The sequence below is a fragment of the Capricornis sumatraensis genome, chromosome 2, assembly GCF_032405125.1.
Source record: "Capricornis sumatraensis isolate serow.1 chromosome 2, serow.2, whole genome shotgun sequence".
Lineage (NCBI taxonomy): Eukaryota > Metazoa > Chordata > Mammalia > Artiodactyla > Bovidae > Capricornis > Capricornis sumatraensis.
This window is the reverse complement of record NC_091070.1, coordinates 73,773,579-73,796,705: the sequence shown is the minus strand read 5'-3', so window position 1 is coordinate 73,796,705 and position 23,127 is coordinate 73,773,579. Positions and strand designations below refer to the sequence as shown.

At 43.3% G+C, this 23,127-nt stretch overlaps 1 protein-coding gene across 1 annotated transcript in view; it reads right to left on the bottom strand.

Annotated features, from left to right (window-relative positions):
* Positions 1-23,127, bottom strand: part of RYR3 (ryanodine receptor 3) — a 386,865-nt gene that overhangs the window by 116,007 nt on the left and 247,731 nt on the right. Inside the window, exons 43-47 of the mRNA XM_068992826.1 lie at positions 17,375-17,555; positions 16,078-16,186; positions 13,077-13,197; positions 7,304-7,473; positions 4,142-4,362 (exon numbers count right to left, since the gene is read on the bottom strand). Coding sequence (XP_068848927.1) covers positions 4,142-4,362; positions 7,304-7,473; positions 13,077-13,197; positions 16,078-16,186; positions 17,375-17,555 — 802 coding nt within the window. The remainder of the gene's footprint in view (positions 1-4,141; positions 4,363-7,303; positions 7,474-13,076; positions 13,198-16,077; positions 16,187-17,374; positions 17,556-23,127) is intronic.

Sequence of the window (23,127 nt, the reverse complement as noted above, 5' to 3'; positions counted from 1 at the left end):
AGAATAAGAAAAACAAAGGATATAATGAAAAAAAAAAGGGGGAGGGGAGAGAGAGAATGAAAGAAATACTCAGCAGCGATAACCGTATATTAAGAGCTAAGCTTCAAAACACTTAGCCCCTAAATCACAAGATCATGGATAAAACCACAGTCGATGGTAAAAGACTTTAAAAATCAAGTGTAGTTAAAATGCAGAAAGAGAGAGTGGGGCTCATGGCTTGAGATCTTTAAGGTTAAATTCTAACCACCGTGTGACAAGATGTTCTAGGGTCTATGACACTCAATCAAAATACAGCCACTGACTATGGGCAAAGAAATATATATATCACAGAAATACAACAGAAAGAAAGTTCCAGGTGATTTTAGAACTCTCTTTGCAGACCGACCATGCTCCTGAACTCTGCCAAGGAAGAAGCAAGAGGTGACCGGCTGCACAGGTGGAATCTGAGGACACCTACTGGTGATTTGAAGGGTGCTCTGAGTTACTGAACCTGAAATTCTCATTATCAAAATCATGTCTTTGGGTTGAGAGTTTGTCCTAAAAAAACAAAAAACAAAAAACTTCTTTAAAAAGAAAATTGAATAATTAGAGAACAATGTATCAAATTATCAAAGCATTCAGGGCCTTGGTATTGGTACAAGTAAATTCTGAGAGAAGAGAGAGATAAACCAGGTTGATTTAGCCATTAGCGTTAGATTGCCAAACCTTTTAAAACCCTGTGGAACCTCTGGATTCTTCCCAGATAAAATACACACTTAGACACAATTTGGCACATAAGTTCAGCTCACAGGCCCCTTTCCAGAGATGCCTAAGAGACAGGAGGCAAAGTTAATAACTCTGATCTTGGATGTTAAAATGCCACAAAGAGCCTCAGAGGCATCTACAACAAGGAGGACAGATGTGAATGGAGATGGACAACATAGCTCGTCTGTTTCACAAATTTTTCTAGACCTGGCCTTGCGATAAAAATCCCTGGAGTGAAAATGTCAATCATGATGTATAGCAAGTAAAAGCTTGTCTCTAAATGTAATAATCATAAACATATAAAATTGTGTTTTTACACTGTTTACCTAATTAGCAGTATCACCTTAGACTAACAAATAAAATCAAGGAGTAAAATAAATCTCGAACTGAATTAATTCCTGACTTAATTAATAATAAAGCTAGGTAAGTATCAGTTTGTCTGCTCTTTCTAGAGCTCAGATGGCCAAGAAGAGGAGTGGAGAAGCTCCTAGGAACATAGGAATAGGGCTGTGAGCTCTAATTTTGGTTTGATACAAAATTCTAATTTTCCCAACATCTGGTCTGATTCTTTAAATACACCCGTGGCGGATTCATGTTGATGTATGGCGAAAACAATACAATATTGTAAAGTAAATAGCCTCCAATTAAAATAAATAAATTTAAATAAAAAAAAGACATATATGCTAACAACAAAGCTCGTCTGTTGTTAAAAGCTTAGTCTTGCCATTACTTAAAAAAAAATAACAAAACGAAACTAGGAACCAGCTTATGCTGGGAGACAGGACTTTTGGTTTGGTTCCCAAGATACCTGGTGAGTTCAGACCTAGGAAAAGGTTGAACAAGACCTACAGCTGTGATGGACGTAGCTACCAGCCAATTATAGAACCAATGCCAACAGGAAGGACTTCTGCGCAGACTCACTGTTTGTTCCCTTGGCCACTACTCAGGAGAAAAGTAGATGCCCAACCATATCCACCAGTCAAGGGGCTCCTGCTCCTCCTTGTGAAGTGGTGGCATGGAAACCTTAGTCACCCTATTAATTCCTAGAGGCCTGCAGTGTGTTTACCAAGCTTTGTTTCCCTTCCAGGACCAACAGCATTCAAATAAGCTTAATTCTCTGCCAGTTCTAATGATACTGGAATGAATGAAGTGCTGTCAGAGTATAAGAGCCTGATTTTGGTAGAGGATCTCAAGAGAAAGCCCTTTTATGGGGCCTGGGAGGATGGCCCACCCCCTCGACTCCACATCCTAGGCAAACAGCACTGTGCATGACACAGCTTAACCCATAAAAGTATTGGGTTGGCCAAAATGTTTGAGTTTGTCTATAATATCTAGCAGGAAAACCCGAACAAACTTCAGGCAACTCAATAGTTGAGGTCTATAGGCCTTAGATGACAGATGGCATTTAAAGGTTAATTTTAATAAAGCATTTAAAACAGAAGGACCACGTTATATTTGAAGCTTAAATGTGAGATGGCCTTTTAATTTGATGTCCTAAACGGACTGACCAATTGCTTTTTTCTAGGCAGCCCCAGTCCCACCACTGCACAGTCATCTCTAGTGTGACTAGGAAACAACCCACTCAACAAGAATCAGGGCCAGACCCAGCTGGCCACTAAAGGGATGCCTGCTGGGCTTGACTCCAGGACAACCTACAGCAGCAACTCTCAGTCTTGGCTGCATCATGGAGTTGTCTGATGAGCTTCACAAGCTAGGAGCCTGGCTCCCATCCCTAAAGGTTTGGATTTTGAGGACTGAGATGTGGCCTGGACACCCAGGTGATTCTAATACATAGCTGAGGTGGAAAACCACTGGCTTAAACAGCAAAGCCTGGTCCTGGACTGTGTGGCTGAGGCTCACCATTGGAAGAGCCCTTCTTCCTTTGACCTCATGAGATCTGATGTAGTTTTCTGCCAATTCTGGGTCTCAGGGTGGCTTGACACTCTGTCCCTGGTTGCCCATCTGTGGCAGTGAGCACCCCTGCCTTGATTCCCCACGGGGACTGGAGATGCCTTCTTTTGTTTGTTTCAGGTCTTATGTGGCCTAGAGGTGGGCTGCTTTGACACATGCTTTTATAGTCTGGCCTCTGTGTAAAGGTCTACTTACCCAGAAAGGAAAACCTGCTTCTCGCTCTAGTTTAGAAACTAAAGCATTCATTCATTTTTTTTTTTTTAATTTATATTGGAGTATAGTTGATTTTAGGCTTCCCTGGTGGCTCAGAAGGTAAAGAATCTGCCTGCAATGAAGGAGAACTGGGTTTGATCCCTGGGTTGGGAAGATCCCCTAGAGAAGAGAATGGCTATCCACTCTAATATTCTTGCCTGGATAATTCCATTAACAGAGGAGCCTGGCACGCTACAGTCCATGGGGTTGCAAAGAATTGGACATAACTAAGTGACTAACATTACTACTGCTACTATAGTTGATTTACAATGTTGCCTTAGTTTCAGGTCTACAGCAAAGTGAGTCAGTTATATACACACACACATATTCTTTTTCAGCTTCTTTTCCCATATATTACATCTATTATTACAGAATATTGAGTAGAGTTCTGTATGCTATACAGTAGGTCTTTGTTAGTTATACATTTTACATATCCTAACCACCTAATTTATCACTTCTTAATCTGAATACTTCAGGCCTGAAAGATGGTCTCATCTTCTGGCCTACCAATCCTCAGGGCTAGAGCCTGAGCTGTCAGTCCCATCACTTCCCCAGAGCAAGAGATGAGCTTCATCAGAAAGAGCCTGTGGAGCCTGTGGATAAGTTAGGAGTTTATTACACATGTGTGTGTGTATGTGTGTGTGTACGCATGCACACACATATGCACGCTCAGTCAGTCATGTCCGACTCTCTGTGACCCCATGCACTGTGGCCCTCCAGGCTCCTCTGTCCATGGAGTTTTCCAGGCAAGAATACTGGAGTGGGTTGTCATTTCCTCCTCCAGGGGTCTTCTCCACCCATGAAGCAAAACCACATCTCCTGCATGGTAGATAGATTCTTTACAACTGTGCCTCCTGGGAAGCCTGTGTATGTGTGTGTGTTTGTGTATTATATATATATAAACAAGGACTTACTGTATGACACAGGGAATAATATCTTTTAATAATCTACAGAGGAAAAAATCTAAAGAAGAATATATATATGTGTGTGTGTATATATATATCACTGAATCACTTTTCTCTACAGCTGAAACTTAACACAACATTGTAAATCAACTATATTTCAACAGAACATTAAAAACAAAGAAAGAGCCTGTGGCAAGTAGGGGACCCAGCACAATCGTAGAGTCTGAGCATATCCTAAGGCTGGATTTACCAGGTCTAGGGTTACACAATTAAATGCAGCTGACACAGATACATACACAGAAGTGAAACACATGGGAGTGTGCACTTACTTGCAGATGGCCAGCAAACACTCCTCTATGGTGTCCCTCTGAGCTTTGGTGAGGGATCGCCCCTTGGAAAGCCTGTATATTGTCTGCAGTGTAGAGTCAATCAAAGAAGTGCAGTGCTCTGTCCCGGCAAAGAGAGGGGCGCATCTTGTGAGGAGTGGGAGCACTGCAGAACATATGTACCTGTTCAGTGCCAGTGCAGCCTCGGTGGTGCTTAGGGAAACCTAAGAAAAGGGGATTGAGATGCTGGTCAGTCTCCTGGGAAGGACAGGGCCAGGCTTCCCCTGTGCTGAGCTCATAACCAGCAAGGCAGGGAGGGGTACTCATATGTGTGTTTCACAGTGACAGACTGAATAACTGCCTACTCTGTCTAAAGAGACCTGTTTATCTTTTGCATCTTAAAGGAAAAAAAAAGAATCAGGTTAAAAGAAATAATAAACAAAAGAAAAGCAAAGGCTGACTGGTGCTAACTCATTCCAAATGGTCCACAAACTCCTGTTTCATTCAAGAAGAATTCCAAACCCTTGTTAAAACGAGCTGATGACCAGTCTAACCCAACCCCCTTGTTGTTTGCAAAGTCCAACTTGCAAGTTTCTGTATTATTATTTATAATATTATTCTGGTTCTCCATCTCTTTTCTCTCATTATGGAGACTCACAAGCTGTCCTCTTGTGATTTCGAGATGACCAAATGGTTACAGGCTCCTTGGTGACTCAGCGGTAAAGAATCTGCCTGCAATGCAGGAGATGTGGGTTCGATTCCCGGGTAAGGAATGTCCCCTGGAGAAGGCAATGGCAATCCATTCCAGTTTTCTTGCCTGGAGAATCCCATGGACAGAGGAACCTGGCAGGCTACAATCCATGGGGTTGCAAGAATTGGATACGACTTAGCAACTAAACTACCACCACCACAGGCTCAGCAAGCACTCAAACACTGGTTTTGTGAGTTTCACAGGGAGAAAGTGGAGCTCTAACCCCATCACCTGGTTTATGAGCACTGTGAGCAATCTGAAATCTGATAATTGGCATGAGGGTAAGACATCACTAAAGGGAACCCACTTCATGGGAAAACGTGTAATGGAATAGAAACCTACGGCCTTCTCTAAAACTCTGCTGTAGTCATCACTCACAGCGTTCTCTCTTGCTCCTTTAGACAGGCTGGATTTAAGGAAGGCCCATTTAGTGAGATTAAATATAGCCAAAGCATGGTTAACTGTCTTTTTTTTTTTAAAGGAAGAACTAAAGAAACCTTGCGGCCCACAAAGATGAAATATCCTTATTTCCCGTGATGATTACAGCCAGTATATCTGTAACACATTTCCTATAACATGATTTGATAAACTGTTTTCTTTGAATGGTACATATTTCTGGGTATTTCTATTAATTATCAAAAGTTTGCCTTCAAGGAGCTGCAGTAATCATATGGAAAGAAATAGCTAATCTTCCACATTTATCTCTTTAAAAGACAGAGTTTTTAAAATGAGGAAGAGCTTTGATGCCAGTGGCTTAAAGTTTTCAAAAGAGAATGCATGAAAATGCATGTGCTGAGAAACTGAATACAAAGCTTCCTTTGGGGAAGTTAGTGTGTAGATAAGCCTATGATTTGAACACCAAATTCTAGAAGATTATTTGCGGCTTATCTGATTTATAAACAAAGTGAACGCTTTGATCAGGAAATTTGGGAATGTCCCACAAGTTAATCATTTTTTATTTTTTAAATCAAAGAACTTATAAGAAAGATTAAAAAAAAAAAAAGCAGTGGAAGCTTTTAACTGTTTTAATTTTACAAAACAGCCATATGCCCCTAATGCCTTCATGGATATACCATTTCTTATCTCCATGCCACAGCTACGGATGGAATGCCCATTCAGATTGGGGCTCACACTGCTTTCCACTTCTGGGTGACTCCATCCATTTCTGAGTAACTCGTTCAAGTGGAATTCACCCCAGTTAAGGTACTGGCTAGCCGACCACCCCTCACCGGAGCTCACATTTCTACTGCTGTTGGACACCAGGTGGTGCCTTTGAGAAACTACAACTGATCAAGAAGGTATGCCACTGGCTCTTTAAAAACAACCCTGAGGGTCCAGTGGTTAAGAATCCACCTTGCAATGCAGAGGACACTGGCTCGATCCCTGGTGCAGAAGATCCCACATGCAGCGGAGCCGCTAAGGCCATGTGCCACAGCTGCTGAGCCTGTGCTCCAATGCCCTCGAGCCACAGCTGCTGAGCCCACGTGCACCTGGCACAGCTGCTGAGCCCACGTGCACCTGGAGCCTGCGCTCAGCAACGAGAGAAGTCAGGACAGCAAGAGGCCCGGGTGCTGCAACGAGAGAGTCACCCACACGCGGCAACAAAGACCCCGAGAAGCTAGATAAATGAATAAGTAATGATACAATTCAAAAACAACCCTAAGCTGGTCACTATTTGTTTTAAAGCTTAAGCTGATCTCATTGGTCTTTCCTCCTTAAACCCAGAACTTCTAGCGTTCTATCTCTCTGCTTCGTCCTGACCTGGAGCACCTGGCATTCTTGTTTTCTAACTCCTGGGCCTCCTGTCTTGATGTCTGTCGACGATGGATTACCCTACCTCACACTTGACTGCCAAACTTGGATTTGTACTTGGCCTGTTACATTGACCTTGTTACGCCCTGAGCTTCAGACTATTATCCTTCCTGATGGTCAGTGCATATAACGTAAGAAGTCAGAGTAGGAAGAGTATTTCCAGCCTATCATGCTTGCCAGCCATCCTTCTTCATAAGTGATAAAACCATGGTTCTCATGTGAGGGTGGCTGTGTCTCCCAGGGTACATCTGGTGAATTGCTTTGGGGGTGTGCTACTGGTATGTGGTACCAGCAGAGGGCAGGAATGATGCTAAACCCCTGCAATGCACGGGATAGCACCACTCTCTGCCACCACCACCACAGTGCCGAGGAAAGGACACTGCACTGGACCAAGCTAGATTGAATATCTCAGGTCCAGTTTACCCACATTTAAGTCTCTGGACCAGAAAATTCAGATCCTCCATTTCTTGTTTCTCTATCTTCTCACTCTTTAAAGCAAGCTACTAATATGTGATCAGGGAGTGGATAGAAACTTCACTTCTAACTCCAATATTAATTGCTTACAATGATGAAAAAATAATTTTCTCATTTTAACCACTTACTGTATCTAGAGAGGCAGAGGCTCTTAGGTCAGGTAAAAATCCAACTTCCAGCAAGTGGAGCAGAAAAGTTTGATCCTTGATGCCATACACACGGTCCAAGAACAGTACCATGGGCGCCTTGTGGTCAGGGCAGAAGTTGGCTGCCATATCTGGCTCACTGACCGACCCATCTGAAAGAAACACAGAGAATGTCATATTCTCTCTTCTATCTCCACAGTCTCAAATGGAACACGGAGCTTGTCTGTCTGTGGCTTGTTCTCCTGACAAGAATAGGAATTTTTGAAATAATACAATGTGCTAGAGTCAGTTTATACTGGCTTGGAAGAGTTGATTGCTAAAATTTCAGGAATTTAGTGAGCCTGATTTTAGATATGTCCATTATTAAAATTATAATTTGTAATTAAGTATATTATATTTTAAAACAGGATAAATATTCAAAGCTTATCACTTCCCAATTATTGTACTATAATCTATATTTGTGGAGAAGGCAATGGCACCCCACTCCAGTACTCTTGCCTAGAAAATCCCATGGATGGATGAGCCTGGTAGGCTGCAGTCCATGGGGTTGCTAAGAGTCAGGCACGACTGAGCGACTTCACTTTTGCTTTTCACTTTCATGCATTGGAGAAGGAAATGGCAACCCACTCCAGTATTCTTGCCTGGACAATCCCAGAGACAGAGGAGCCTGGTGGCCTGCTGTCTATGGGGTCGCACAGCGTCGGACACGGCTGAAGCGACTTAGCAGCAGTAGCAGCAATCTATATTGATTTTATTTACATCTATTGTATTTGTATGTTGGAAATACAGTACAGCAGGTGCTATGTGAATTCTCTGTCCAACTCTATGCTCAGCGATATCGCATTGGGAGCTTGAGGTTGGTGAGCAAATGCCAGCAGTCAGGGCTTGATTTACTGCTTTGTTCAATGACGACATAAAAAAGGGAGGGAGAAAAATGTAAGGCAGATTAAATTAAAAAGTATGTCATGCTTATAAGCATTGCAACCTAAATAGCACAAAGCTGAGGACATACTCTTTCAGTATTTAGTGAGTATTATCTGGTTTAGGTGAAATTCAGACCAGAAGATCATCCAAGAATTGTAACCTTACTTTAATAAAAAGGGTCAAAGATAAAGTGAGGAAAATGCCATGAAGGAAAAAAAAAATTCTTGACGTGGAGAACAAAAAGGATCTCTAAAGGGGATAAAAAAGAAAAAGTCTTCCTCCTACAGTTAAGACCAAAAACTAGAAAAGAGAGCCCCGGAATGATCAAGCTAAAGTCACAGCTTATATAAATTCTGTACTTCATAAGGCACTCTGAGAGTTGTAAAGATTTGGTGCTATCCAGCCCAAAACCTAATTCAGCCCAGGCATCTATGCAGGACTCTGGGAGAGCAAGGACGCTGCCTGCGTCTCCTCCCCTGAGCACTAGGGGGAGCTGTTTATGAACAGGGAATTAATCTCTCAAACATCCAGTATTCTGAAGACAGTACTTTTACCGGATACTAATGAGCGTTCTGTGTTCAAGGGAAACACTGAGTTCAACATTTATCTTCTTTACCACATGATTTCTCAGAGGCTTCATGAAGTTATAAAATGTGATACATTTAAGAATGACGTCACTAAGATGGGGTGGGGTAGGAGATTACAACCTTGATTTCCCCACAAAGATGGGCTCTCCATGGGCAACACCAGCTTTGGGAGGGCTTAGGGAGGGCCCCACTCAATAAACTGCGGCAACACTTGCTGTTCAGTCACTCAGTCGTGTCCGACTCTTTGTGACTCCATGGACTGAGGCACACCAGGCTTCCCTGTCCTTCACTATCTCCAGGAGTTTCCTCAAACTCATGCCACTGAGTCGGTGATACCATCCAACCATTTCGTCCTCTGTTGCCCACGTCTCCTCCTTCCCTCAATCTTTCACATCATCAGGGTCTTTTCCAGTGAACTGGCTCTTTGCATCAGGTGGCCAACATACTGGAGTTTCAGCTTCAGCATCAGTCCTTGCAATGAACATAGCGGAATAAAATATCTGAGAGTAAGTGCACAAAAAGGGAGGGAAGGGTGGCTTCATGTTGCCTGCATTTTCAGGCTGGCCCTGCTCAGCCAAGAAGGAAACTCAACTAGAAAGAGTTTCTTTCTCCAGTTAGTGAGAGTAGGGTGTGTGATTGGTTTCCAGAGCCTTCTGGGCCACTGCATGAAGGACCAGCTTTGGTTTCACCCATCCAGAGACTTGCTGAGATGCCTAGAGACACCTAGGAACACGAAAGAAGGGCAGGGGTGGCCAGTATCAGCCACACAGTAGGAGATCTGTGTTTCCCAGTGACCTGCTTGCTGAGGACCCAGCAGCTTTCGCCACTGAAGAAACCAAAAGCAAGCACAGCCACCACGAAATCCAGATTTCACGGGATTCTGTCCCATGGGTTTGTGTGTTCACAGATGCCCAGTCACCTGACTCTCTCCCCATTGCTCCCCAGCAACAGCCAGAACCCCGAATCTGCACCAGCAGCCAGCCCCAGCCCCAGCCCCTGTGATTGTGCAAGCATGAGGCACCATTAGACTCCTTCAGCTGCAGGGTTACCACCCCAGCTGTGCACCTGCACACTGCCCGCCCAGCTCCGATTCCGGGCCTTCACTGCCGTAACCTGCACCCAGGTGAGACCCAGCAGGGTCTCCCCACATGCCAGAGTACCCACAGCTGGCTCTGGCCTTTGCTGCTGGCCCCGCCCTTGCCACTACACGTGGGTCTGCAGCTGGTCCCTGTGAGTGTGTGTACCGCTGGCCCTGCCCACCACCACCACTGCCTGCCCTGGTCCCTAGCTGCTGGACCTGAAGCGCTGCTTAGGGACCTCGCAGCCCTGTCGGCCACGGCAGCCCCAGGCAGCACTGGTCAAGGACCACGCAGTCATCAATACTGTTGACCCCAGGGGCCCGAGTCAACAAGACATCATGTGCTGTCTGGACCTGAAGTTGCCTTACATTCCTATACCAGAAGAGCCCCACCTGAAGGCGAAGGTCTTTCTTTATCAAAGTCAGTCCATAGAGTCTGGAAGAGGTGACTGTTTCCTCAAATGCACAATACCTATGCAAGGCTACAGGGCTCGTGCAGAACAGGAGAAACATGTTCCACAAAAAGAATACAGTAAATGCCTAGTAATTGAAACTAAACAAACAGCGATGCATGAATTGCCTGACAAAGAATTTTAAATAGTTATTCTAAAGATGCTTAGAGAGCTACAAGAGAATCCAGATAAATGAATTAATGACACAGAGAAAGCAAGAACAAAAATATAAGCTCAACAAAGTGATAGAACAAAACATAAAAAAATTAAAAAGAACAGAAAACAAATATTGGGGCTGAAGAATATAATGACTAAATGGAAAAATTCAATAGAGAGCATCTTCTGGACCAAGCAGAAGAATCAGTGAACTCAGAGACAAATCATCTGAAATTATTCAGTAAGCAGAACAAACAGAAAAAAGAATGAAAAAGAATGAAGAAGGTCTATAGGGTTTAAGGGATACCATTAAGAGAAATAATTTACCTATCACTGGAGTCCAGGAGAAAAGAGGAAGAAAGAAACAGAAAGCTTATTTTAAAGACATAATGGCTGAGAATTTCCCAAACCTGAGGAGATATTTGGACATCCAAGTTTATAAAGCTAATTAGTCACCCTCAAATTTCAATCCCAAACCATCTTCTCGAAGACACATTATAATAAAATTGTCTAAAATCAGAGATGAAGAGAATTTGGATTCCTATCTTATACAAAAGTTTATCACAAAAGTTGACTAGAAATAGATTAAAGACTTAAATGTAAGAATAGAAACTAAAATTCCTAGAAGGAAACACAGTGGGTAAGCTCCTTGATAGTGTCTTGGCAATGATTTTTCTGGATATATGGCACCAAAAGTAAAAATCGACAAGTGGGACAAATTAAGCTAATGAGTTTTTGCATAGCAAAAGAAACAATCAACAATATGAGAAGGCAACTTGCAGGATGCAATAAAATATTTGCAAATCATATATCTAATAAGGAGTTAATATCCAAAATATACAAGGAACTCAAAAACTCAACAACAAAAACAAATGATCTGATTTAAAATGGGCAAAGGACACAAACAGACATTTTCCAAAGACATACAAATGGCCAACAGATACATGAAGAGATGCTTAACATCACTCACCATCAGGGAAACGCAAATCAAAACCACAAGGACATATCACCTCACACCCATCAGAATGATTATTGAAAAAAAAAAGGGATAAAAAATGTTGGCAAGGATAAGGAGAAAAGGGAACCCTTGTTGTTGGTGGGAATATACACTGTGCAGCCACTATGGAAAAAGTGTTGAGTTTCCTCAAAATCACCAACAGAACAACCAAGTGATCCAGCAATGCCACTTCTGGATATATAGCCCAAGGAAACAAAATCGGTATCTTCAAGAGGTATCTGCGTCCTTATGCTGATTGCGGCATTACTCACAATAGCCAACACATAGGAAAAAATAGTCTAAGTGTCCACAGATAGATGGATAGAGAAAATGTGGTATCACAGACACACAGAGAGTTACACTGTTTAGCCATAAAAGAAGGAAATCCTGCCCTGTGTAGCAACATGGATGGACCTTGAGGATATAATGCTGAGTGAAATAAGTTAGAGAAAGACAAGCCTTGTACAAGCTCACTCATATATTGAACTCATAATAATCTAACTCATAGAAAGTGAGAATAGATTGATGGTTACTACACGTTGGGGGAAGGGAGGGAAATGGAAGGTGTTGGCCAAAGGGTACAAACTTGCAGTTATAAGATGAGTAAGTTTGGGGGAATCTAATGTACAGCATGGTGACCATAGTTAACAACGCTATATTGTATACTCTAGAGTTACTTTGAGAGTAGAACTTGAATGTTCTCACCATAACAGCAACAAATGATAATTATGCAAGGTGAAGCATGCATTTACTTAATTTTGATAAACATATCAAATCATCACACTGTACATCTTAAACTTATACAACAGTATATGTCAGTTATATCTCAATAAAGACATAAAAATGTGGTATTTCCCAAACTTATTTGACTCCAAACCCCTTGTTAACATGTACAGCAATTAGCATCCTTTACCAAAATGTCTTGCGGAACACCAGTCTGCAAAACACTGCAGCAGCATCATGCTATCTTTTCAACTTTTCCATCAGCCATGGGGAGACTAACTGGATAGTAGGTGGAGTGACATGGAGAGCCTCTGTGTTTTGGGGAGAGTATAAGTTTTGTAAGGTTAACACAGACTGATGCCCAATGTCAGGGGAAGCGGTGGGAGAAGCCCCTTTATGGTCCATGGCCGTGAGGTGCATAGCACTGTGGCCAAGGGAGCCTGGGGCAGACCCTAGCCTTCCATTGCCCCAGCTGGCTGCACAGTCTGGGGGCACAGAGGCAAAGGAGATGGGAGGTCTGGGGAGAGCTCCTGTTGGTCCCAGTCCATCAGCTCCTCTCCAGACGCCTGGAGTTCAGAAGACAGTGAGGTCTGGGCTAGCTGTATTTATAGGACATGGAGTAGGGAAGTCTCAACCCAAAGGAGCAGAGGAGACAAGCAGCCAGCTGGAGCTGGGAGGAGAGAACTCCTCACCGCCAAAAAAGGAACAACATCCTGTTCCTGTGAAGCCTGCCCTGCAGTAGGAGGTAAGGAGGATCCCTGCTCTGCACACAGGGTCCTGCTGCGAGCGGGTGGCCCTGGGGAGGCTGGCAGGACTCCGTCTTCAGCCATTCCCTTACCTTTGTTCAGGGAAGGCAGTTTCAAGGGGATGCTGATGATTCCAACCAAGTCCTCAGTGGGAACCAGGGAGCGCAGGATGGACCTGATCCGGATGGCTTCTCCCTTTCCTGTCTGGATAAGCTGCAAGGTAGGGTTGGAGAGTAAGATAAATGAGGTTCCCATACGCCCACTCCACCCCACCTTCAAACCTTGGGCCGTAAAATGATTCCCCTTGTAGGGGGACGGGATGGGTACACTTCTTTGTCTTCTTAATTGTTCTAGACATGGGTGGCCACAGGGAAAAAGAAGCACTCTCTCTTGATTTTCTAGAAGAGGTGCTACTGAGGGAATAACTCTGGCCAAGAAGGGCAAGTGGATTCCTTTGCTGTGATAGCAACGGTTGTGTAGTCTCAGCAGTGAAGGCAGCCTGTTGTTCAGTCTCAGTGTGACTGCAGTCCTGGGAGCTCTAGGTAGCTATGGCAAGTGTGGTGACAATGTGGCCATGATTCCAGACCCTGGAATTCTGCTCAGTGTAGACATGACTTAGGTGTTTTGCTTTCCTCAAAAAGTTTGATTAATGCTGGGAATAGGGGCAACAAGAGGAGTATAGATGATGTCAGAGAGAGCTTCAGCATCTCAAGGGAGTTATTTGGGAATGAATAACCTGATTCTTACGGCCACGGTGGGCATGTACACGGCCACATCCTCCTGGATGTGGGGGCAGCAGGCATGCTTCTGGGCACAGGCTCTTAGCTGGCAATGGAAGTGTCATGAGCTCAGGACTGAGCGTACCTAGGAGGTAGCTGGGTGACCTGCTGGGACACAAGAGACGGGGACACCTATGTGTGAGCCCAGCTGTGAGCACAGGTCAGCTGTGAGTGATGGCTGCATCATCCCTTCCCCTTACTCACACAGGAGGGGTCGGGGAGAAGCATGTGTATGTTTATGAGGTTGAATCTGAGGGGCAGTAAGCAAGGAAGAAACTCTCTCCCAGGTGGGGCTCTGAGGGTTTAGCTATCCCATGCGGCCAGTCTTCCTGGGACTAGGCAAACTGCGTAACCTGCTTTGTGAAGAGATGACAGGTGATCAAGGGAACTGACCCCCCACCCTAAGACAGAAGGACACCTGAGAATTCCCCTAGCTCCCTTTCATTTTCCTTCATTTGTTTAACAGCACAGAAATGGAAAGATGGGCCTGCGTGGGTGAGGTGCTAGCTCCACAGTAGGGACTAGAAACTATTACAAGCTAAGAATTGTGATCAGCCTCCCCTTTGAAGATTTAGATTTTCTTTTCTCTACGGTACTTTTTTGGAGAGGGAAACGGAAACCCACTCCAGTACTCTTGCCTAGAAACTCTTATGGACAGAGGAGCCTGGTGGGCTACAGTTTATGGGGTCACAAAAGCACACAGTACTTTTACCCTAGATTCTTCATACTGGAACAGTTCCCCTAAACACTTGTAGATGGATTTCCAAACAGGCTACATCGTTAAGTAGATAATACATGACATACAGGAAGAAAGATAAGAGTGAATGCTTTAACGCAGTGTCTTTCAAACTGTAGTCTTGACCAACTAGTGGGTTGTAAAATCAGTTAGTGGATTGTCACCAGCATTAAAAAGCATGAAATATATTAGAACAGAGTAGAAACTATTAGAATGCATTATCCATAGCAAGGATAAGTTTTGTGTCTGGAACATACGTATAGTAGGTTGCAATGTAAATGATATTATGTTGGTCAACTAGTTTGTTTGGAAAAACTTGTTACAGAAAAACCCAAATGATCTTGTTAGCCAACCCAAAATTTCTTACTATGATCAAAATAATTTTTTTGGTCAAAAAAATTTGAAAGCTACTACTTAAATCAATGCTATTTTTTTTCATTAGCATTAAAGGCAACATATCCACTGTTATCATGTCTGTGACCAAATATATAACCTTGTCAATACCAGAAACCACTATTTATATCACCCTAGTCTGCATTGCACCCCACTCCAGTACTCTTGCCTGGAAAATCCCATGGGCGGATGAGCCTGGTGGGCTGCAGTCCATGAATTTGCTAGGAGTCAGACACAACTGAGCGACTTCACTTTCACTTTTCACTTTCATGCATTGGAGAAGGAAATGGCAACCCACTCCAGTGTTCCTGCCTGGAGAATCCCAAGGATGGGGGAGCATGGTGGGCTGCCGTGTATAGGGTCGCACAGAGTGGGACACGACTGATGCGACTTAGCAGCAGCAGCAGCAGCAGCAGCAGTCTGCATTGCAAGTACTTTTAGGAGACACTGGCATAATCCAAATGCAGTGAACACTGTGGAGAGAGCACCTGAGCCCTGGATGAACAAAGTTCTGTTAAACAGTTACCAAGTACTTTTAAAATATAAGAAGCTATGTTTTCTGTTTTCCTACAAGCAGCGATTATTTCCTCTCTCACTTAATAATGTGAGACTTTATGAGAAATAGGGCCAGTATGTGTCTCCACCCCCAGCAGAGATGAAAAAGGGAAGGTGAAAATACAACTTTGAATACACAAATTCAGTTTGAAACTGAATGTTTGAGAAGACATCTCATAAAAATAGAATCATCTTTTCCAGTATGTCTGCTAAGTTTACCGCTGGGAAATAATCAAACATGAATTGTGACTACCTTCCTGATGCCTAACACCATGGTCATCAAGAAAAGATTTTCCATGTGGAGTGTCCTGACAGAGACAACCATGAAATCAAGTTGGTCACATGGAAGTGTAAGTTTTGAAGGCTTCTGAGACAAGAATATGTAGCAGATATGCCCTACTAGGGTCACAGAGAAATCATACAACACAGAGATTTTCCAAGGAGTCATTCCTCAGAAAGTTGTAGAATCGGCTACCAGAGGCAGAAACTACTTTTGATTCTGGCTAGAAGGAACAGAGGGAAAGGCATGTTCACACGTGCCAGGGACAGAAGAAGAAATGACCTTCACGAAATCTACCATGCTCCTGATTCAAGTCCCTCAAAGCTGCTCTCTGGGCACTCATCACTTACGTGCATCTCAGGAGCACAGCGGCCCAGCAGGTCTATAAGAGCCGAATAAAATGACATGATCGCATTGCCCATGTGCACAATCTCTTCTTCATCTTCATCGTCCTCTGTGCTGCTGAGACAGAAGCAACACAAGGAGCCGTAAGGAAGTCATGCAGGTGGCACCATGTTCTAGACACAATATGGAAATACTTTCTCTGCTCCCCTTCAGCATCACGCATCCTTTCCGCTGGACTCTTTCTCTCCCCCCAGATGTCAATGAGGTGGTTTAACTCGGCAAGCTCAAATCACCCAGATATATTCCCATGAACTTAACTGCCATGAGTGGATCACGCAGACCACACACACTCATGGAGCAGCACTGTGGCCCCCCAAACGGCTGCCAACAGTTCCATCATTTTCCTGCTAGGCAGACATGGAAAGCTCATTGGACAGGAGTCAGGAAGGCCAAGTTCAGGCCCTGGCTCTGATGCTAAGAAGCTATATGACTCTGGGCCTCAGTTTTTCTCACGTTACATGAGCAAGTTGGGACAGCTTATGTTTTGGGTTCTAACTCTACCAGAAATGATGACCACAAAAAAAAGAAGGAAAAAGAGCCCCTGGCTGGAGTTATATCCCCAGCTAGGCTGAGTTATATCCCTTCTCTAGACTCTGGGGTCTAATCTAGAGGCTGTGATAAAAGGGAAATGGTCACAAGACATAGTGAAAGGAAGGTCACAAGGCCGATAATGTACTAACTATATATTTAACTGTGAAATTCCAAGATCAGTAGAGCTGTGATTTTTCACATTCTGCAGCTTTCTTTTCACCTCAAGAATCAAATCAGACACTTTCAGAAGAGGAAGTGGAAGTTGCTCCTTCTTTTTAAAAGTATGAGAGGTATGAGGTGAAACACTGGGGTTCGAAATACTGAAGGAGACGGGCTGGAGTTAGACAGTGACTGGAGCCTGTTGGTTCAGGCCTCTTAGCCTAGACACAGTTTCCTCTGGTGGGGATGCCACGGGGAGGTATGGGGGTGGGGTGTGGTGGGGCCTGAGGTTGTGATGTCTCGATTTGCCAACTGACCTGACTGGAGCAGGGGAAAGGGAAGGCAGGGAAGATAGGACTGATCACGAGGCTTACTGGGAGAGTCAAGATGACAAGCTCACAGTGATCTAAACTGTTTGAGCAACAGCTGTAAAGAGCCTGGGCTGCTTCCACCAGGGAGAGGTTATTGACACTTGCTTTATCATGCATGTACTGAGAATATTGGGGGGCTCACCAACCATACGGAGGCGGGAAGGCAATTCTATTCACTTACACTTCTCTCTTGTAGCCCTGTGAGGGGAGGTCGAGGGCCGGGTTCTCGGAGATCTTAATGGCGCCTTGCATGGCTGCCAACAGGCCATTTCCTCCTTCACCCCGCAGGGCGGGGCCGAAGCACTCGGGGCGTCTGATGAGCAGCTTGACCACCACACTAGCATTTTCTTCCACACTTTCACCTAAGGGAAAGAGGCATTATTACCATCTCACTGGAGGGGACAACCTCAGGACTGATTTCATTTTTTCGGCCATGCCATGTGACTTACAAGACCTTAGTTTCCTGACCAGGAATTGAACCTGTGTTCCCTGCAGTGAAAGCGTGCAGTCCTAACCACTGGACTGCTGATGAAGGCGCCCAGAATTTATTTCTAATTGATAAGGCCAGAAGAACAGTTTTGATTTAGCTTGGCACATACTCTTAAGATTAGTAGGTAATACTGATGTAGAGAAAGCTTTGATAAATTAGGTCAGAATGTATTTATCTGAAGTATTACAACTAACCAGTATTAGAACAGAGTCTTGCTTCTCAGTTCGGGATTTTATGCTGTTCACATTATTTCACTATATTTAGGTCTTCAGAGGGCAAGAAATACACGACTGCATCTTCCATGGATTACTGATTAATTCACCAGTGACTTAGAGAATAAAGGACCTTTATGTCTTATTAACTCCCTTGGGGTGCTTAATAGGCATTTCCTTGCTTCCTCGAGATGAAGTAATAGGGTAGCTCAAGCTGGTGTGTTTCAGTTAGCATCTGGAGAGGTGACATGCCTCAGCTGTTCTCTCTGGGGTATGTCTCTCTTGGGGATGACAGTGTTAGTTGCTCAGTCGTGTCTGACTCTTTGAGACCCCATGGCCCGTAGCCTGCCAGGTTCCTCTGAATCATGGGATTTCCAGCAAGAATACTGGAGTGGGTTGCCACTTCCTTTTCCAGGGGATCTTCCCAACCCAGGGATCCAACCCGAGTCTCCCGCATTGCAGACAGATTCTTAACTGTCTGGGCCACCAGGGAAACTCTTGGGGATGGACCTCAGGGCATTTCTGAAATCATTTATCTGGGTAAGAATCTACTTGGTAAAGTTGTCTTGGTTATTCTTAGAGTTGCTGTGTGGGGAGCTAAAGATTGGACAACTGTATTTGCTGGTATTTCTCTTTGGAAGAAACCGTAGATAACCAAGACAGGGCATCACTTCCCAAAGAAGTGATTAAGCAGTGAACTGCCACATGTGGACAGGGATCGCCAGTGCTTCTCAGAGCCAGATTTGCAATCCAAAGTAGTTTCACAGCTTGTTCAGACAACTTCCTGGGACACACTTTTTGTCTCATTGTCTCACACGAAACCTTAACTTGCGTCTGAGAATTCACCCCTGGGCCAAACCTCAAAGATAAGACTTTTTGACACTGTGTACTGGATGAAACCTGAAGAAAAATATTTTAATGAAATTACTAGATATTATTGGAGGATTCAATTCTATAATAGAGGTTGCATCTTGATATGCTGTTGTATTAATTATTTATCCTTGCATTAAAAATTATCTTCAATCTTAACAGGCTAAGACTATTATCTCATAGTTTCTGTAGTTCAGGAATTTGGGAGTGACTAAGCGAGGTGGCCCTGGCTCGGGATCTCCCATGAGGCTGAGGTAAAAATGTCAGCCAGGGCTGCTGTCTTCTGAAGGCTTGACTGGACGTGGAGTATCAGCTTCCATGCTTACTCACATGGCTGTGAGCAGGAGGCTTCAGCTCCTCACCATGAGACCTCTTCATAGGGCTGCTTGAGTGTTCTCATGACATGCCAGCTGGCTTCCCACAGAACAAAGGATCCAAGAGAGAGCGTCAGGGAGAAGCTGAGTACCTTTTACAACCTTGTCACAAACTGTCACTTCTGCTGTATCCTACTCATGAGAAGTGGTTCACTGAATCCAGTTCTCACTCAAAGGCAGAAGAAGTAGGCTCCATCTTTCAGAGGGAGATACAAGGAAGAATTTATAGATGTATTTTATCACAAGAGTTTAAGTTCTGTGTAATGAACAGTTTTATGAATCAACTTAAAGTGGCGCATTAGCATGGGAACCCATAAAGCCTGGCTTCTCCTCCAGATTTTTAGCAAATCCCTGTGTGAGCAGGCACACTGCACCAGCTCACCGAGTCTCATTTGTCCTGTTGAGATACTTGTGACTCTTCTAGTTTTAGGGCGAGTCTATTAGTCTTACTCATGTGCAGAGATTTCTTCCATCATGTCCACAGCATTAGAAGGGCTGAGCTTGCTTCCAAATACTTGAAATTAACTTGTGCCCACTCAAACTCACATGTGAACACACTGCTGTGTCTCACAGCCCTGGACAGTCTGCCAGTATTCCTGGTCTAAGCGTGGCCTGCTGACACCCTTTCTTACCACTTGACCTTCTATACCACAGGTAAAATTCAAGATTGTTAAGTATATACCAACATAAGTTTTACAACCATGTAATTAGATTCAGAATAGAGTTTCATTAAACTGAATTTATACAGCCCATCAGCATGCATTCACTATTTTATAGCTCAATCCTTCAAGAAGAGACTAAATGTTTTTGTAAAGAACACCCGTGGCTGATTCATGTCAATGTATGGCAAAACCAATACAGTATTGTAAAGCAAAATAAAGTAAAAAGAAAAATTAAAAAAAATAAAAAAATAAAAAAAGAAGTTTTTCTTCAAGTTTCATCTAATATAGTATCAAAACAGAATTTGTTTTTAACTAAGCCAGAATCCATGTGAAGAAAATTCTCAGGAGATGCTAAAAGGGTAAAATAGTCATACTAATGATATGGTGGAAAGAATCAGGAAGGAAAGGAACCCAAGGGGAGGTTGACATTGTACTGTTTACAAGAGGAGTTCAGATAAAGAAGTGATGCTAGTTCTAAGGAGATGTTTTCCATGAGGTCAACCTAGCATTTATACATGATAGAGTTTATTCACAGTGGAATACTTAAAGAAAACCACCAGGAGAATCAGTATACTTGAAAGCAAATATTTTTAGTTATAGATGTAACCCACAGTTGACGACTTTCAAATATTGTCGGCCCTCAACACCTATCAGGTAGCACATATATCTACACTCCCAGTTGTCATTTCATATTACAAGAATAATGAAGCTAAAACTTTGACATTTTAAGTGTCAAAAATGGAGGAAAAACTCAACCCTATTAGTCAAGCTTATTTAAACACTGTGCTCCGATTCTTTCAGTTCTCAGAATGAAAACATTTATGGGTCAACCCTTGTCTTAACCAGTATGCTGAAATTAACTTTGTTCTTTCCAAAGTGATCAGTGTCATGAAGTTTGATGGAACGTGGACCACAATGTCCAAAAGGATTTGAAGAATTAAGGCTGTGAGTTCTGTATTGAGTATGCTATTGAAATTCATTTGCCAAGGTAGTCATATTTTATCTGAATCTTATGTCTTCAGTTCAGTTGCTCAGTCGTGTCCGACTCTTTACGGCCCCATGGACTGCAGCACACCAGGCTTCCCTGTCCATCACCAACTCCTGAAGCTTGCTCAAACTCATGCCCATCAAGTCAGTGATGCCATCCAACCATCTCATCCTCTGTCATCCACTTCTCCTCCTGCCTTCAATCTGTCCCAGCACCAGGGTCTTTTCTGATAAGTCAGTTCTTCACATCAGGTGGCCAAAGTATTGGAGTGTCAGCTTTAGCATCAGTCCTTCCTATGAATATTCAGGACTGATTTCCTTTAGGATGGACTGGTTGGATCTCCTTGTAGTCCAAGGGTCTCTCAAGAGTCTTCTCCAATGCCACACTTCAAAAGCATCAATTCTTCAATGCTCAGCTTTCTTTATCGACCAACTCTCATATCTATAAATGACTACTGGAAAAACTGTAGCTTTGACTAGATGGACTTTCGTTGGCAAATAATGTCTCTGCTTCTTAACGTGCTGTCTTGGTTGGTCATAGCTTTTCTTCCAAGGAGTAAGCGTCTTTTAATTTCATGGCTTCAGTCACCATCTGCAGTGATTTTGGAGCCCCCCAAAATAAAGTCTCTCACTGTTTCCATTATTTCTTCATCAATTTGCCATGAAGTGATGGGACCAGATGCCAGATCTAAGCTAATTAGGTTGGTTGGTACAATGAACTCAGGAAGCTATAGCTTGATCACTGGATATTGGTCATCCGTGGGGGATGCAGAGAGGACTCTGCAAGAGGAAGGAACTGAAGTGCAACCATTGATGTTAGTTGGAGAGGGGACCAAGGAAAAGCATTTCTGAAGGTTTTGCAAGGTAGAAAGTTTGGTCTGATTAGAAAAGAACAGTCTCTTCTAATTACCTGTGGCTCAGTAAGCTGGGCTGCCAACCAAATCCCCAGGGGGAAGGGGAATACTGATCTTGAGGGCATTTTTCAAGGCAGAGAGAGATCTGAGGTAAACTAGTTTTGTCCAAGGGCTTACAACAGCGTTTTTGCTGGAGTTCCAAATGAATAATAAGCTTAATAACTGTGCACGTTCAGAGCTTCTCTTCAAAGTCTCTCAACACTGCCTTTGTATTACCACCTTGTTTTCAATGTTCCTGAGAAGTTAGATGGAAATGGAATGATTCTCCCCATTTTAATCCTAAGCAGTCATTCTCATCACAGGAATGATTAATAAGAATATCATGATTGCCCATTGCTTTTCCTACTGTCTGTATTCTAACCACAATCCCTATTTTAAGTTCTTTTGCTTCGAATGCTCTCTTCCTTTCCATTCCTTTGACATAAAACCTTGACTTATGCAACTCCATTTTGCCCTTGAGGATCAGCTTAAACTTGAAATTTCCAGAGGATCTAATCCTCCAAAACACCCCATCTTCTTTCTTAAAGCATTGTACACAAGTGTAATTAATGAATGTTTTGGTATCAGTGTTTTTCATACTAGACTGTGTATTTAATGAGAACACGGTCCATATCTGACTTATCTAACCCTGTATGCTCAGGCCTCTTGTTAATATCATTTAGAGGCTTGAAAGGATCAAATGGAATGCTGAGGGTGATTATCCATCACTGCATTACCAACGCAATTATCAGCCATTGTTTGCAAGAACTGAGGCTGTCCATTTCCTAGGATTATAAATTTGACAACAAGAACAAAATCTTAGACATTTTAATCTTAACTATCCCCAGTCATCAATACCAATCACAATGAAGAGTGGTTATTACATTTTTTCTGACTCTAAAAACATGAATACAGAACCAGCTGATTCTTTTAAGCATCTGTACCTACTATGCCCTTCAAAGCTAACATGCTAAATTTGTATTCTTGATCCTAAAAGACCTTTTTTTCAGCATTATTGAGATATAAATGTCATACCCTAGAAGGTTTCTGGCTCCCAGCTCAGCGCATCTCAGTATGCTCTCCCCTAACTACTTTGTTAAACTAGGTCCATTTCTTTCCTTGGGATGTTGTTCAACATCTGCCTTCTTCCCCAGGCATTCCTATATTCCAAGATTCCAATAAGAACCATCCTTTTTGGCCTGCTGACAGCCACGTGTGGCACTATGGAGGTGGGTGTAGTTGAGTTTTTAGTATGGATGTAATGTTTTGATCATTTTTCTTCGGTTTGCTCTGCTTGCTGCTTTGACTTTCAGTGACTTCAGGGTAGAACGTCTCGCGCATGTCTCCTGGCACTTCTCATAGCCCCTCGTGTACTCTTCACATGTCACACGATGGATGTCCGAGTTATGATCAAGCTGCCTAGGGAAACAGATTCAGTGAAGCTGG